At 40.8% G+C, this 17,317-nt stretch overlaps 1 protein-coding gene across 1 annotated transcript in view; it reads right to left on the bottom strand.

Annotated features, from left to right (window-relative positions):
• The window catches only part of LOC108796813 (collagen alpha-1(V) chain-like), a 210,575-nt gene that overhangs the window by 35,822 nt on the left and 157,436 nt on the right, over positions 1-17,317 (bottom strand). Inside the window, exons 36-42 of the mRNA XM_018568345.1 lie at positions 13,232-13,285; positions 10,414-10,467; positions 7,334-7,387; positions 5,777-5,884; positions 4,984-5,073; positions 4,649-4,702; positions 1,685-1,792 (exon numbers count right to left, since the gene is read on the bottom strand). Of these exons, the coding sequence (XP_018423847.1) occupies positions 1,685-1,792; positions 4,649-4,702; positions 4,984-5,073; positions 5,777-5,884; positions 7,334-7,387; positions 10,414-10,467; positions 13,232-13,285 (522 nt within the window). The remainder of the gene's footprint in view (positions 1-1,684; positions 1,793-4,648; positions 4,703-4,983; positions 5,074-5,776; positions 5,885-7,333; positions 7,388-10,413; positions 10,468-13,231; positions 13,286-17,317) is intronic.

Raw genomic sequence — 17,317 nt, forward strand, 5'->3', positions numbered from 1 at the left:
ACTGCCCCTGGTACTAACTAAAAAAATGATTACATGCATTTATAAATGTTTCTAGCATAATTATCTGAATCTACTTTTACATAAAGTCTAGAAAACATTTGCATATAAATCTCTGAGAGGAACGGCACCACACCCCATTTGTAACATGTAAAATGTTGAAATTGTGAACCACTCCAACAATTAAAAGGCTGCAATTGATGTTGAAGTCCTACGGGACAAGTGTCCATTATTTCTTTATTCCAGTCTTCATTATTTCTTTATTCTAGTTTTCATTTCTCTGGAGTGGTATTTGGAGATTTTATGTATATACACTCTATTTGAAGTTTTTTCATTATATCAATCATGTTTTTAATGCAATCTTTTTTACATTTACATAAAACCTCCCACCTTCTCCTGAACTTCCAAGTCCTGCACTATTGCATTGTATCATGTTACCATCCTAACATGTTTCAGACACTTGGAGCTGGACGGGGACATTTTCTTGTAGTTTACATAAGTGAGAGGGCACAGGGAGGTGACCCCACCACTGAGGTAATACTCATTCCTAGGTCAGTGAACAGGCTTTTTAAACTGTGATGTCATCTTCTAGCTATACAACATGGCATTAAATGTTAAAAACAAAAATACATTCAAATGTTAACTCACTGCAATAAACTTCCCCAGAGCTCTCTATTATTTTCATATTACAGGGTTTCTCCAAGAAATCTATTTTCATTACACTGCCCTGGGTAAATGGCTTGGAGTCATTTCCTCAGATTGACAGTTATTAAGGCGAATATTTATATATATATATATGTGTTGTGCCTAAATGTGGGTTTCAAACATGGCTACCAAAGGCACCTCATTCCAAGCCATGTGAAACCCTACCTTTCCTGGACATGAGCTCCCGTCTGCACTGAAGACTGCAGGGAAGGTGGCCCTGCCAAAATACATCATCAAGTTAATCATCTTTATCACTACATTCCATACCTAAGAGAACTATGGGGAAAAACACTTACCACATAGTTCTCTTTTAAGGGTCACGGGAGGACATATACTAACCTTCTCCCGTGACCCAAAGCTCAGTATATCGCGAGCTACAGCTCGCGGTATATTGAGAATGCCGCAGGCCAGGACGGATCCTGACATTACTGTCGAGATCCAACCAGCTACATGAGTGACAGCGGGCTCTGCCTATCTAGAGGCAGAGCCAGCTGTGCCCACCCTCGTCCGTTCCTCTAGTCAGCGCTGAAGGATCAGAGTGGGGAGGAAGGGGAATCCCTGCGGAGAGCGGTGACTGACAGACAGTCACTGCTCTCTGCAGGGATGTGATCGAGAAGTGAGCGAGCAAAGGTATGTGTTTGCTCACTTCCCGATCTATTGAGCCAACGTGTGACAGTTTAATTGCCACCCGTCGGCTCAAACTATGAGGATGAGTGATTGATATTCACTCACCTCATAGTTCTCCTTTAAGGCTCCCAAAATATATCCTTACAAACAATACAATTGATATTGGCAGCTCAGTTACAATTATTGGTAGACTTACAACCTGAATCCTACAGTACTTCAAATCCTGTGTTATTTAATAAAATATAAAGCTCCTTTAAGACGGCTCTAAAACTGCTCAAAGGTTTGGACACAGTTACTGGATAAAGCCAAATGCAATATATATATATATATTCACAGTATATGTAGATGTACTTACTGGAGCCCCTTTTTCACCAGCTGGTCCAGGTGGTCCTTGTGGGCCGGGTCTTCCTGGCAACCCAATGGGGCCAGCAGGTCCTGCAGCTCCTCTTTCTCCAGGAGATCCCTAAAGCATAAACATTGTTCATATCAGGACAGTGATAAACTTCCAGGAATAATATGTCTGACCACATCTGAACTCATTACATATATATGTCTGTGTATGTGAGATATTTCTTACAAAATCATACTGACAATATTTCATGACTGATGAGGCATGTAAAGTGTCTCATGTGGTACTCTAAGGGCCATTAATTAAATCTGCATGGGATAGGAGAATGTACAGTGCACTCAACAACGCATACTATGAGTGTACAAACTCCATACAGAACTGTGCTTTGTTTTCTACATACTATGGTGCCTGTAGTCTAAAGAAAAGAGCCACATAGGTTTATGCACTGAGTGGCCAGATTATTATGACCACCTGACGTTTGTAGGCAAATTAGCTATAATTTCGCACTGAAGTTGCTAGAGGGCCAGACCATTATAAATAGGGAAGCAGGTTGTTTACCACGACAGTAGAAGTGATATTTTTATGAAGATATGGGTAAACAACGCGATTTAACAGCCTTTGAACGTGGGATGATTGTTGGCGCGAGCCATGGTGCGAGTATCAGCAAAACAGCAGAATGAGTTAAATGTTCAAGAGGGGCTCATTGTTAAAGTGTTTAAAGACTGGACTGTCAGCCGAAAATATGGGTCTGAACGTGCGAATTGTGGCCGTCAGCGGCTAGTCCATGTTAGGGCAGAACGGAGAGTGGCAAGACTGGTACAAGACAACAGAAGGGCAACAGTGCAGTGTCAGATTCCTCGCATCACTTTCAACATCTCGAGTCACGAGGCGGGCACTCGAAGTCATCTCGTGGCCCAACGAAGTACTGATGGGGTGGTCATAATAATCTGTCCACTCAGTGTATAACCATCACTTTTTTTACTTTTCGTTTGTGACTTAGAACTTTAGCTTAACTGTGTTAAAATTCATATTTTGTGAATTTTATCTAGAGAGCTGACCAAAACCTGTTCCTGTGGATGATTAGCATTTTCACATCTCTTATGGAAAAGAATACTTTCCATCTGCAGAGGTTAACATTATGGGGTTAAATTATGTGTGTTGCCACAACACAAAGGTGTGAAGCCACCCTCAGCAAGTGAGGGAAGAGCTTAGCGATTAGCAGTATATGTGGCCTCGGACGGGGCTGCCAGTGGACATCACCAATGCCCCTGCTTTTCACCTGGGCCATCAACTTAGCAAATAAGTTGAAGCTTTGAATGCCCAATCATGTGCAAGCTGGAAAAAAAAAAGGAATTTAGGTTCCACAAGAAGTGAACACAGCTTCACTTTATTTGCGAACTCCATTGATATAATTTTTTTTTTTTGCCATCACACTTTATTTTTTGATTGTGACTTAGTAGTTTTTCTACACTGTGCAGTGTGTTACAGTTGATCCTTAAGGCAATCAGACTCTCCCTCTATACACAATGTTTTTAATAAATAATTATAACCACTTCTATTTTGTGCATTTAGAAACTCAGTTTACTTTGCAAAGTAAACATATACTTTTCAAACTGAACAGCCTCTACTTCTTTTGTAAGAACCGCTGTGCATCCATCTAGAGCAGTGGTTCTCAACCTTTCTAGGGCCGGGACCCCTTGGTAACATTTGCCAAGTTGTGGTGACCCCCAACGGTAAAATTTAGGCTTGACGCGGCTGCTGCAGCGACATCTGGCGGCGTGGCGGGAGAACTGACACTGCTGCGCTAGGAGAAGGCTGAGGAGGACTCTCACCGAGCACAGCAGAAATCACACAGCGACCCACAGGTTGAGAACCACTGTTGTAACAGCTAAAATGGCAAACCATATAACACAAGCCTAGGGTGTCAGCTTTTATTATTAATAATAATGATGATGATAATCTAATAGCTATCTAATAGTGGGAGACTCCCGGCGACCCCTGGCAAATTGTCATTCGACCCCCGAAGGGGTCCCGACCCACAGGTTGAGAACCGCTGCTCTAGAGTCTATACTTTTTTTTTTTTTTAAATACAAGAAAGTATCTTGCTTGCTTTAGTAATGCAGCTTTGTAATCATTAATACATCAGTTAATGTATTTTTTAAATGCAAGCAGTGCGAGTACTTATATTTGACCTGGCATCAAACTTTTTCAGTCTCTGTAAAGCAGAGCTCAGAGAGAGTGGGGGGGAAACAACACAAGGAGCCAATCGATTATGCTGACAAGGAGCATACTAATGGGAAGAGAAAGTAGAGTGATGAGCTCATCATTGTACTTGCTTTTCTGTTCACTGTCCAGTCAAAGGCTGAAGCTGGTCCAGGAGGACCTGGGCTCAGAGGATGGGGTTGAATAATGCTGGTAATCAGCTGTGACAGATATAAAGTACTGCAAGGGAAATCTCTGGATTTCAGGTAAATGAAGCAACAAAAGCTGGTTTTGTTTATCTTTTACTGGGCTATTAATTTTTATATATAGTTCTGCTTCCAACATAACACTATGGCTACAATTAAAGCATCGGTTTCGGTGTAAATCCTGCACAAAACTGACACTGTGGCTCTTATAAAGAGTGAAAAATGCAGGCAAGCCATTTGATTTCCCTCAGCTTACAAAGAAAGAGCATGTTTCTCAGAATGCATTTGTTAGTGTATGGTAAAGGATATCTCCTCATAAATCCCCATTTTTTACCTGTGAATTCATTTATCTGCAATACAAATCAGTTACATCTTTTGTTTTTACACTTCAGTAAACTCCAAGGCGCTGGAAAGACTACTGATAATGTTATAATGTGCTATCCATGGATTGCCAATAATTGTCTATGCAACCCGTTGCTTAATGTATCAAATCTGTGAAATAAATCTCTGAAGCATTCCCAATAAATTGCCTATACAGTATATATGAATGATAAATACTTACAGCAGGGCCAGGAGGTCCTGGGGGTCCTTCACTGCCTTTCAGTCCAGGAGAACCCTGTACAAAATAAATTATTAGCATTACAGATAGAATGAGATTAACAATTCAGATATAACAAGCTTTTGACTAAGGGCTCTTAAGAGTGCATTTCTACTTAATTGTTCTGTAATTACTCCAGAAGATACCTGTAGGGCGCTGTAAAGCTTTCTCGCACAGGGCGCCTAAAGGCCTAAGGCCGGCCCTGCCTGTCAAGTCTAATTTTCTCAAACACCCTAATTTTCTGACCTAAGGACGTCTACATGGTGATATGGCTTATATCAGGATACCAGTGTACTTACAAGTGGGCCAGGAAGACCACGTTCTCCAGTGAATCCTCTTAAACCAGGTGGTCCATCTTTACCAGGCACACCAGCTGGGCCGGGATCTCCCTACAAATCGAAAGACAACAGGTTAGACATGCAGGTGAAAGAAAATACAGCCCTCCTTTTTTTAGGTTTAATTTTAATATGGATTGAGACAGAAATTTATATACTTAATATTTATGTATGTGAATTTGCTGTGTTACACCAAAGTGACAATTTGTAGCATAGAACCTGAAGGTATGTAATTAGTATTAGCCTTATATACAGATTCCTCAAAGTCCATGTATCTCACTTCAGTGAATGATGATTAAAACATGTAAAATGAAATGCACCTGTTTGTTTAAAAATAGGCAATTAAAGTGTGGTTGCATATCATAACCCTGGGCAAATTCTGATAAACACCCTTTCTGGAACAAAAAAAATACTATTTGTGGAGTTTGTGTATGCCTCTCACAGTCAAGACATAATGGGAAGGATTAAAATAAAAAACAAAATTAGGACTTGTGCATAGTCACTCACGTGGAGTGCGGGTGTGAAATAGAAAAATTAAGTTCTGCCCTATGGCAGAATTGGGGGGCTTTTAATGTTCTGTTCCATGTAAACTGTGCTGTCAGTCACAAGGAGGCCAAATACGCTGTTCAACCCATGCAATGATTGAAGGGAAAAAGTGACGATTGGTTAAAATAGGTGATTTCAAAAGGTGCTTATTTTAATATTGTTGTCTGTTTTTTTCACTTAGCCAAATCCTACTTAAGAATCTGATACTCACCTTAGATCCTTCCTTTCCTGCCAGACCAGGTAAACCTTGCTCACCAGGTGGTCCAGGAGGGCCGGGATGACCTCTTTCGCCCATGGGACCAGTCTCTCCAGTAGGACCCTAGAAAGATCCACAAAAGGAAAATCTGTATGTTTTACGGAGAGATAAGAACCACACATCCAATCAGCCAGAGAGGAAGAAATTACGAAGGGAAGCCTTGGGTGCAGTTGCTATGCGGCAATTTAACAATGATCCAATTGCAGCGTTTTGTATACCAGACCGCAGACAGCTATTACTAGAAAATGTTTTCCACAATGACACCTCCCACAGCTTTAAAAATCCAGTTCTCCAACTTTCTTCGAGCTGGGATCAATCAGGTACATTTGAAGCACCAGGTTCTGTAAAGGTGGCCGTACACTGTACAACCATCGCAAGACCTTAGTCTTGCGATGGTTGTAAAGTGATTAAAAAAACGTACGATCTGCCCATCTTGGACAGGCAGATCGTACTCTCGATCATCGCAAGCCTGCCCCCCTGTGGGGCGGGCTTCCGATGACCGCAATGCTGAACGGGCAGTGTGTGCGTGCGCACACCGGCCCGTTCGGCATTTGTCTCCCGAGCACCGTTCAAACCAGGCGAAAATCGTACGATTTTCGACTGGTTTTCTAGCGTGCTCCTTAGACAAAAGACGTGCGACCGTACAGTAGAAACGGTCGCACGTCTCCGTTCACACTGCTCGATTCTCGTACGATTGCGGGATTTCCCACGATTCTCGTACGAGAATCGAGCAGTGTATGGGCACCTTTAGAGGTAACACTGCACTGGATTTCCTCATGCAAATCCACAGAATTATCATTACAACATTTTAAATACAAGCTTACGTTATAATTTTAATTAATCCAGTTAAATTCTTATATTCTAAAAGTGAACACCAACAAAAACTGATGTTTCAGTTCTTCATAATTGCTGGTCAGTCAACTATTTCAATCTTTCCAGTGATGAGATTCCCCCAGCCAGGCTTTACAAAACTCAGTACGGTCACTTTCCTAATGAACACAAAGTACTGCAGAGAAATCTGGCCATTGGGGCGATGGGGGGAACTACCACAGGGGAAATGTCAGTATTGTGATGAGACACAAACTACTGCGGGGAAATATTATCACTGGAGATTGTGACCTACAAGAATCTGGAAGTTATTCAACAAACCAGTTCCTATTAAAAAACATTCAATACATCTGTATTTTCTTTTAAGAAGCAGAACTGACTGACAGAGCTACCTTTAGAGGCAGCAGGTCACATCATATAATAAGCTTCTATCCTATTAGAATGAATTAATTCTGTATCTACTCATTAATATTACAAAGCAAGTCTAGAAACAATTAAAACACAGACACTACGGCATTACATCTGATGGAGTCTAACATGAAGAGACAAAGGAGCTGGCTGCTGATCACATGTTGTCCCCTCTGAACAAACTTCTGTGAAATCACAGCCATGTTTTATCCTTCTACTATCAAAGAGCTGGCAGCTTCCCCTGATTGATTACAGATTCACAAATAAATTACTTACCTGTGGGCCGACAACGCCAGGGGGACCTGGAGGGCCAGTTTTTCCTTGAAAGCCCTGGTGGTAGGAAAAGAAAAGGTGAGTCCAGGCAGAGGAGCAAATAGGACATCGGTTTACCTCACCAGGTCACTGAGGCCCTAGAAAGACACTAAAGTCTGATGTACAGAGCAGAGGCAACAGATTTACAGACGTAATGAAAGAAAGACAGGCAGAGAAACAGAGACATGCTGCATCATGCTTATTAGAAGCCTTTGCTTCCTGCATTTTACCTGATGGGGTTAAGAAATCGCAGTTACACTGGTCCAGTATGCAGCAGCATCAGTGGTCATCTTGGACACATGGGTCAGAGCCATACTTACCGCTAACACTTTGTGGAAGTTGGACATTACCAAACGATTCAGCTGCCAGTACAGCTGTTTTATTTTGATATACATAAATATATGCATATGCTTTCATGCCAACTTCTATAGCACCAGATGAAGGCCAGGTGGTCAGCATGTTCAACATATTCAAGTGTCAGTATACCCAAAACTGATATTTCAGTGTCAGGTGAAAGCTGGAGAGTTAAACCACCTATTTGGTTCATATATCTTTTAGGGAACTGGGGGTGAGATTTCTGGAAACCTGTCAAAGGAAATGCGTCGATGATGTCCTTCAGAAAATGTTAGTTGATTGGCTGTCTCTAGTTCAATACTTTCTGAGAACATGAAAGCGGACATAAAAGTTCAGATCTCAATTTTGTTCCAAGTTACAGGCTTATAGGAATGAGATTAAAATGACTGTCAGAGAATGAGAATTTTCATAAACAAACCTGAACCTACTTATTTCTCTTAGTACAATTTACTTTTAAGATCCCAGGCCCTGCCATAGCTATAGCAAGGGGTCCCACTCTTCCTTTAGGATTCAGAATTCATTTTATATTATGGTGAATACCTTTAAAATGGAAATACCTCAATTTGGTCTGGAACAGAGCCAGAAACTATTGCAGGCAGATTGCATTGCTGGAGTTCTCAAAAGGTATAAGGCCAGGAGGACACTTGCTGGGTTCTTTAACTGTAAGATTTTAGTGAGTGATCTCTTTAGAATTTCACCTAGTAGTGTGAGAACTGGTTAACTGGTGGGTCATTTTCAAACTTCCAGGAATAGTGTTATATACTACACTAAGACTGAAACTGAGTTCTCAAATCAGTAGTTTGCAATATCCAAATAGTAGGGATGCACCGATACGATACTAGTATTGATATCGGTGCCGATACCGAGTATTTGGGTGAGTACTCGTACTCGCCCAAATGCTCCGATACCTACCACGAGTACTTCCTGTATCAGGAAGCCGGGCAGTGCATCATTACACGCTGCCCAGTTTCCTGATTGGCCAGGAAACGGCTCCATGCTCTCTCGTCACTTGTGATGAATCGTCATCTCATGAATCATAATATTAAGAAAGTGACCTTAAAACATTAGTTTGTATTGCTTTAGAAAAAAATTTGACCTGTCCCTTTAAGAAAAAATATCGGTAATTGGTATCTGCGAGTACTTGATCAAAAGTATCGGTACTCGTACTCGCTCTTAAAAAAGTGGTATCGGTGCATCCCTACCAAATAGTTAGAATTACATTTTCGTTTTACCCTTTCCAATCATATTTTACTGTGTAAGTGGCCTATGACTAAGCATGTGTTCCTGACTGCTCAGGTTAAGCAGAAAAAATATGTTTTATTAGAAAACATATTTTTGCCAAGACAGTGAGAAGAGTGGAGAAAGGTGAGAATCGTGACAAACGCAGGTAGGCATACCTTGTTCTACGTCGACACATAGGGCTGCATATGAGCACAAAGACAAGACGAAACCGCACAGCACGGGCACACTGCAGCCACAGCCACCCGGCCAAAGATGTCAATAAAAGATGTTTTGCTCAATTTGCGAGTGCTTAGAAGCCTCAAGCAGCATGTTACAAAAATGACAGCAAATTTCATTTCAATAGCCAATACAAATCTTCCATTGACAGTAGTGCAAGGACACTGTACATTACTGGTATGATGCATGTTATATATATGGTGGTGCAGTATATTGCGTAGTGAGGTTTCCGTTGGAAATCATTCTCCAGAAGGAGGCTGTTCAGTTATTTACAGCTCCCAGTTCAATAACTTCTACAAGTTAGAGCTGAAGTCTGTCTAAACCCTTGACTTGTGCTGGTCTATATCTCTGGATCTACTGATGACAAGTAGTGTCCACAGAAAACAACCTCTGCTTTTGAACTTTTTTCATCAATTGCAATGATCTGTCTTTGTGACAAGTTCATTTTAAGCAGGAAAACCATACATAAGTGCCTTTTTTTTCTCAGAAATTCTAGTTTGCTCAAACAGAAAGTTTACAGAAGCTAGATCTGATGACTCCAAATTACAACAGCTAAATTCACAGGCAAGCCAAGTGATGGTTTGTTCTAATGCTGGAAATTCCATCCACATCGAAATGTTAAATTATAGATTAAATTAATATGACATTGTGCTGGTGCTAACAAATGAAAATACATTGTGATAACTGTGGGGTCACATGTACCTCTCTTTACACCGATATGCGTCCACTTCTACAAACATACTGCACCTCATTTATCAAAGTATCTATTTATCAAAGTATCTAAACCTGGAACTGTCCATCTTGCCTATAGCAACCAATAATGGCCAAACCAGTTTGAACCCGATTAGTGCTGTGGGTCAAGCCAGACAGGTCCTGTCGCTGATACTGTGATAAATTAGATCAATGTTGTCATGGTAAGTTCCAAGCAAGTTTTCACTAAATTCAGCTGCAGACGACACTGCATCTTCTGTTGATGACTGCAGAAATATTATTGCACCAGATACACTAATAACTAATCATGAATGGATATGGCACTCATGAAGCATCATTACTCTGACCCAGCCAGAATAAGCAGGGGGATTGCTTTAGACCCCTCCATATAGCCGAAGAGACACCAACCGAAAGGTAAAAGCATGGCGACATCTCCTCGTCTACAGGGAATGGTTTAGAGTAATCGCACATCCAGCTGATGTCAGACATAAGGACGCGCTCCACCATCACCGTCTACTCACAGTTTCACCTCTCTGTCCGGGGTGGCCAGGAAGTCCATCTTTCCCTGGTGGACCCTAAGAAGAAGAATTAAAATTGTTAGTGGTTAATACACACATTTCTTAGCAAGATCAACTGGTCTGCACAGCCAAAGAAAGATGATGATGTCAAAATAAAAGTGAAACGAACTTGGTGAATTCAGATAGAGAGGAGTGGATTGCTTGCTACTGATCAGACATTGTTTGGATGAACCATGAGTCACATTTTTCATTACATTTATACATATTAAAGCAAGGTAGCCTAACATTCAGGTCTGCCTAGTATATAGGGACCTTCTAACAGATATACTCATTGCATTTTTAAATTGCTTGGGGAAGTTGCTCAATTAGGTTGCTGGGCAGGTCACTCATAATAACCAATAGGACATTAATGTTCATTTTCATAGTTGCACTAGTATAATCTCAGCTGAAATCTAATTGCCTGCTGTGGACAACAGCTTTCTTTTCTTAAAGTGTAAATGAGATCATGGACATTTAAATACACACAGGCTGTGCACCGCCATACAGCGTGCACATCCATGCAGAAACCTGCGTCCAGGAGTGTCAGCTAGTGCATGAAGCAGCCTTTACAACCATATGACAAGGCACAGCTGCAGCTGCTACACACTGACCTATACGTGCACATCCGTGCAGACAGTCTGCTTCCAGGGGCATGCATCTGTACCTATATGGATGTGCAAGTTTGGGTCGGCAGAATCTTGTCAGTTATACAGGCAGATGCAGGCACCAGCTGTCACTCCTGGGTGCAGGTTTGTGCATTGAGATGCACACTGTGTGGCTGTGCACATGAATTAGGCCTAAATGAACTTTCAGGCAAGATCTCACTGACCTCTATAATCACACAGTGGAGCAATTCATTCTCAAATTTTACAGACCTAAAGTTACCCAGGTCCTGCTCTCAGCAGCACAGCCAACCCTGTTTTCCCCTCCCAACAGTGACTTGGCAGTCATCCAGCCTTCTAATCTCTCATGTAAACACATAGCAGGTGCTCTGGGAGAGGGGAGCAAAGTGCTGAGACCTGACTTGGACAAATTCAGAAATAATTCAAAAAGTTTGACTGGCAAGGTTATTTACCTCTATATGCGTACCAACATCCCTTGTAAGTTACAACACATAGAAAATAAGCCTATGTGGGATTGTTAAGGTACCTTGTATATATGACATACTTTTATTTATTAAAATAACTAAATATGAATGATAAACAACTGTCATGGATTTCTGTTTGCCCTGTTTTGGCATTGCATGTCCAATAAAGTGTGCTATAAGTATTTAGCATTTTGCAAATTACAGTAGGAATTCAATGGGGCTTTCTGCTGCAGTTTGGACATCAGGAATATTACCACAATAAAAGCACAATATTGTGGTTTGCAATTGGATTGGCAGCCTTACCTATAGTCTATTTTACACACCTCAGCACAGATGACTATCTGACCTTTCTATCTGAATCATTGCAGATGATGAGTTATTTAAGAATATAAGGCAAATACATATACACATGAATTGCCTAGGGTGCCTTATGCCCCCACTCCCCAATATTCCTTATGGATGTGTCTTCTGGTCTAGCACACATGGGAGCGCTCACTCAGAGATTGCATAATTAATGGTGTTTTAGGCAACCGATTCCATTTGTACTGCTTCTACACATGATCCTCCAGGTTTCTCCTGAAGAAGTCCATGAAGCGCATTGGGAACCCACAACAGTTTTAAACCTTCTGATTTAGAAATTCTTCCTAGCATACGTATTATCCATGTATGATTTTTCACTGTAACCTTGGGGGAGGTGATATTGCCTGTACTACAGGAATCTGCATGAGTTTTTTTGACCATTGTTAAGTATTTTAATGTATCTTAATAAAAGATGTGTTTTAAAAAAATGTCATATCAGATAGCTTGTAAGCATTTCTCTGATTTAGAAATACTTATTAGCATTTATTATCCATGTATGACTTTTCATATTTTCATTTTGACTGTACTACAGGAATCTGCATCAGTTTTTTTTACCATTCATTTTAAGTATTTTATTAAACCATAATACAAATGTGTTTTATAAAGCCACACTGTCTGATGTCATATATACAAAATACCTTAAATGTTTTTTCATTTTCTGTGTGTTGGACAGATTCAAGGCTTCCCTTATGAACTTTGTGGATGAATGCGTCCACAGTCCCTGCAGCTACAAAGGTCAGGGAGGACTTGTTTTAAAGCTCACTTATTGTTTGTTAAAAATGCCAATAATTGAATATTCATAGCCTTCAAGTTATTTTTAAGAAATGACTTCCCTATACAAAACCAATGGTTATGTAAATTTGTTTTTTGCATACCTCATTGTGCTCCCTTAATAAATGCTTCTGAATAGGATTGCTAGTAGTCAAGAACTTGGGTATGCAGGAAGGTAGAACATGGTGTGATGGCTGTGCAACCTATTATAAGTGCTGTGAGAATAGCTGCCAGTTAAGGAGAAAGGGCATGAATAGGTGGACTCTGCTCACCAAGACTCACCCTTGCTCATCCCTGTTAATAAGATACACTGTGTACTGCTTGGCCTACATAGGAGCCATCTGAAGGTCTAGTGGCTCTTATGAAGCAGTGTAGAGATCGGTGTATGTGTGCCAGGATGTAGCTCTAGAACACTCTGTTATGGGACCCAGAAGTAAGTCCATTTTAAGACACACATGATTCCAGCTATGTTTTGCCTTCTACTTTCAATATATGCAGTTAATGTTGTTTACAAGTTTACAGTCATGCAAAGAAGTATGTGAAAGAAGAAAATGGTCTACTTACAGGGGGGCCCTTTGGTCCTGGAAATCCAGTGGGTCCTTGAGGTCCGGGTGGTCCCTGTGGCAACATGAAACTTAAGTTACATTGGAAGTAAACTATTTCGCCACTTTCAACAATAAAATAATTTTTTGGGGCTGTTACATGCATTTGCAATGCTATTTCTTAAAGCTGGAACTAATCACAGGCAGGCTACAGTTTCATCAAACTACAGATGATGCGTTATGGCAAAACATGCCCAGCAATATACAAGTTTGTTGTCAGATTATTGGCAGTTATAAGCTGGACCCCATAAGCAGATACTGAGGTACTCTAAAGCATGGTTTTGTCTTGCACAATGTAGCAGCCATTTAGAAGCATGATTGGGCAATGGAACAAATATGTTAATGCAAAATATATACTATGCAAAATTCAGCCTCTGCCATTGGAATAAACATTTTATATCAGAGCACAAACTGCACATTCTAACTTAATTAGAACATGTTCTGACAACACAAAAAGCAGATAATCCATAGAGTTATGCTTTTCCATGGCACCATGCTGCCATGGCAAATGTCAGATCTACTCTACATCTGGCAAGTTTAAAGGTTCTAACTGGCCTAGTGGCTCGGCCAGACTGAGACATGCAGTTGGAGTTCTACCTTTCTTTAAAAAAGTGCTACAAAAATCACTTCTTTGGTGCGGCCCCCTTTGCTTTCGGGCTCTTGCCATTGTCCAGGCCACAAATTACATGTGAACAGATAACTTTGGGGGTCTGTCATCATACTGGGGAGTAGAAGTCACGGCTCTCCTTTTTGTTGGATCTTGTATTAATGATACACGTATAACATTGCATTACATTTCATTTTACTATGTGTACAAGCACTGTCCCAGGGGCCTGCAATTCTAATGTGTAATTCAAGTCTAATGTTTTAGAGAAAGAATGCTTTGATCATTTTTATGAAGAAGTCCACATGCCATGGGAGGTGCAGTTCTATAGAACCCCTAAATTCTTTATGTTTTGATATCAACAAGTGTCTGTGCACCATTGTTCTGGGACCTCCAAGTGTTGGTGTGCCATTGTTTTAGAAACCCTCCCTCGACTGTCTGTGATCGGGGAATCAACAATTGTTAATGTGTCATTGTCCTGGAATCCTGAGGTGTCAGCCTGTCTTTGTTCAGGGATCCCTCCATGGTTTTCACTGTTCAGGGATCCCCAGGCATCAGTGTGTCACTGTTTTGGGACCACGTGTGTTAGTGTTTCACTGCTCTAGGGTCCTAGAGTTTCAGTTTGTTGGTTTCCTATGTGTTCGTGTGTCACACATTCTGGAAACTCCAAGCGCCAGTTTTCTGAGATTCAATTGTCACTGTATAATTGCTCTGGGATCCCTCACGTGTCAGAGTGCCATTGTTTGGAAATTCCCCCATGTGTCAGAGTATCAGGGTTCTCAGATCCCAGAGTGTCAGGGAGTCATTGTTCTGCGATCATCCACATGCGAGTGTATCTGTGCTCTGAGACCCCGGGCTGTCATTGTTCTGGGATTCCCCAAATGTTAGTGGGCAGTATAATTGTTCCAGAACACAGTAAGACGTTGTTTTCAGGTATGGGGGTTATTTGACTATATCTAATGGTGCTACTGCAGTTCAGGATCACGATGTGAAAAAATAAGGAAAATGTAGCAAAAACTTTGCTTGTTGGCAAAAACAATCCCTTTTCTGCCTTCCTGTGCTACAATAACTGAGGTTTTCCATAGAAACCTTCCTAACTATTCATAAGTCAGCAGCTGGAAAGTAGAAATAAAGACTCTGGGGGAGTAGAAGGACAATTTTGATGCCCGTGGCATGAATTCACACCCTCTATCAATCTCCTGTAACAGGTAAAAGACTGTGTGCTATCCGCTCTAGTATCTCCAGATACGATTAAGAACTAGTTTAAAATCCAGCAGCATGTGTACAATAACTTGTCTGTGAGTTTGTGCAGTTTCAGACTATGTGCTGTATATCTTTGCTTCCTCCCTGCTCTGTGTGTGTAGCCCGCAGCTGCCTCCGAATAATGGATGTGCGCACAATTAACTGTACAGACACAACGACAGCTTGAACGAACTGAACTGAAATTGTGAGACTTTTGTTCCTATGGGTCCTTATTATTAGCACTAGCACATATATGAATTGACCACTTCCCCCAGTCCTTCATGGGCTAATGCTAAGTATATCTTCTGGGCTGCTCTTAAAGAAGGCAAACATCCTATCTCCAACAAACATCTCTGCACCTTTCCCATGCCACTGCGGAGAATATGTTATATACTTCCGTCATTCAAAGTTTTCTTATAAATACTAGCAATGTGTGCCAATTGCTTGAACGGCTAATTAGGAATGGTGTGTTTTATTGAAGTGAGAAGTGTCTTACATCGTATTTTTTATAATTTTTGAGTGTAAACTATGTTTTTTACTAAGGCTTCAGAAACATGGATGAATGACAATACCACATTATTGTTTCATCAGAGTCACACAGCGCCATGCTGTAGCTCAGAATGGACTTCACAAATATGTTACATGTTTGCTCGTGCTCTCATCATATTTTAGTATGACAAGTTGGACCGTGACATATAGGCTCAAGCAATACAGTGGTGTTGGCACACTAAAGATGGCTGTATGAGTACAACAGCCACAGTGTTATATTGGGTATAAACTGTGTATAAACAAATTCTAACATCCATAGCTTCATATAACTGCTTACAATATTAAACCAACTTCATATGCCACTCTGCAAATTAATGCATTGTATGGCCTGTGCTAACAATCTCCATATTTAAGACCTCTAAATGTCAGCATCTTCTATGTTTCCTATAGTCCATAAATGTTGGAGATTAATGCTACAATGGCATCGGAGTGTTCTGCAACAAAAACCTCTGGTTTTAAACTTAGAAGTTGAAACTGTTCAGTTAGGTTGTTTTGGGGGGGCTAGCTTGAAAGTGTGCTGGGGACCTTTTGTAATTTATGCTACCAAACTGACTGCATGTTCTGATTAAGGGCTTTATGACTGTGTGTCTGCCCTGTCTTGTGTGCTGTGTACGTGGTCTGTCTGTGTGGTGTGACCACATATGCAATCTGTCTGCATGTTATGACCAAATGCTCTCTGACTGTGTCCATCATATGTGTGTGCGTTTGTATTACACTTGCTGTGTGCTGTCAGTTCCTTTTCCAGTTCAATTCCTGGGTGTGTAATTACTCCACTGTCTGTATGCTTCAGTAAACGTGCATGATTATAATAAAGGAGGAGAGAAGCAGACACATGGGGGAAATGTAACACTGCTAAGAGTATGCATGGGGTAGTAAAGCAGTGAGGAGCAGAGAGATAGCACATGGTGGCACATGGGCCATGACACTGTTGACTGCGACATGTTGACTTTGAAGATTCCAGTACTGCTGACAGGGAACAGGCGGTGTTCTTCAATAAAGGAGAGCTGTAAGTGGCAAGTGAAGAGCAGACAGAGGGATGAATGTATGCTTACTGAGGGTTTAAAGCTGAATGGATGGATGAAGCCTCCAGTGTTGGATAAAGGAAGGAAAATTCTGTGTACTGGAGAACGTATCTCTCTGCTGGAAGGGATAGTGGGAAGTGAGGTGTAAGCCCTTCCCGTGTGAAAGTGGCATTTAGAATTACAATTTATATAGGATAGGGATAGGATAAATGAGACACAAATAAATTAGTTTCTAATGTCTGAAAATCATCTGTGGGGGGAAAAAGTATTTTATATGCCCTTTCTCATATCGCAAGTAAAAACAAGCTGGATTTCTTGAAAGCTATATATATATATTTTTACTTTTTTTTTGTTTTTTTATTCTTATTTATTTTCAACAATGTAAGGGAAGATAATGGTTATGGTAAATGAAGAGTGCTCTTATTTACAATTTTATTTTCAGACCATTCACAGTACTGGGAAAGGCCATACAGTCAGTAGTCCAGGGAGGCAGTGTTTCAAAGAGACAGCTGCCTGCCATAGTAGTCATAGACAAAATTTGCTTAGCATATGCTTTTCTTATACTATAGAAGTTCACCCACAAAGATGTCAATATGATAGGCAACATGAAAGTAGCTATGGAAAAAAGGGG

The sequence above is a fragment of the Nanorana parkeri genome, unplaced genomic scaffold (assembly GCF_000935625.1).
Source record: "Nanorana parkeri isolate BGI_ZX_2015 unplaced genomic scaffold, ASM93562v1 scaffold1174, whole genome shotgun sequence".
In the NCBI taxonomy this organism is placed as follows: domain Eukaryota; kingdom Metazoa; phylum Chordata; class Amphibia; order Anura; family Dicroglossidae; genus Nanorana; species Nanorana parkeri.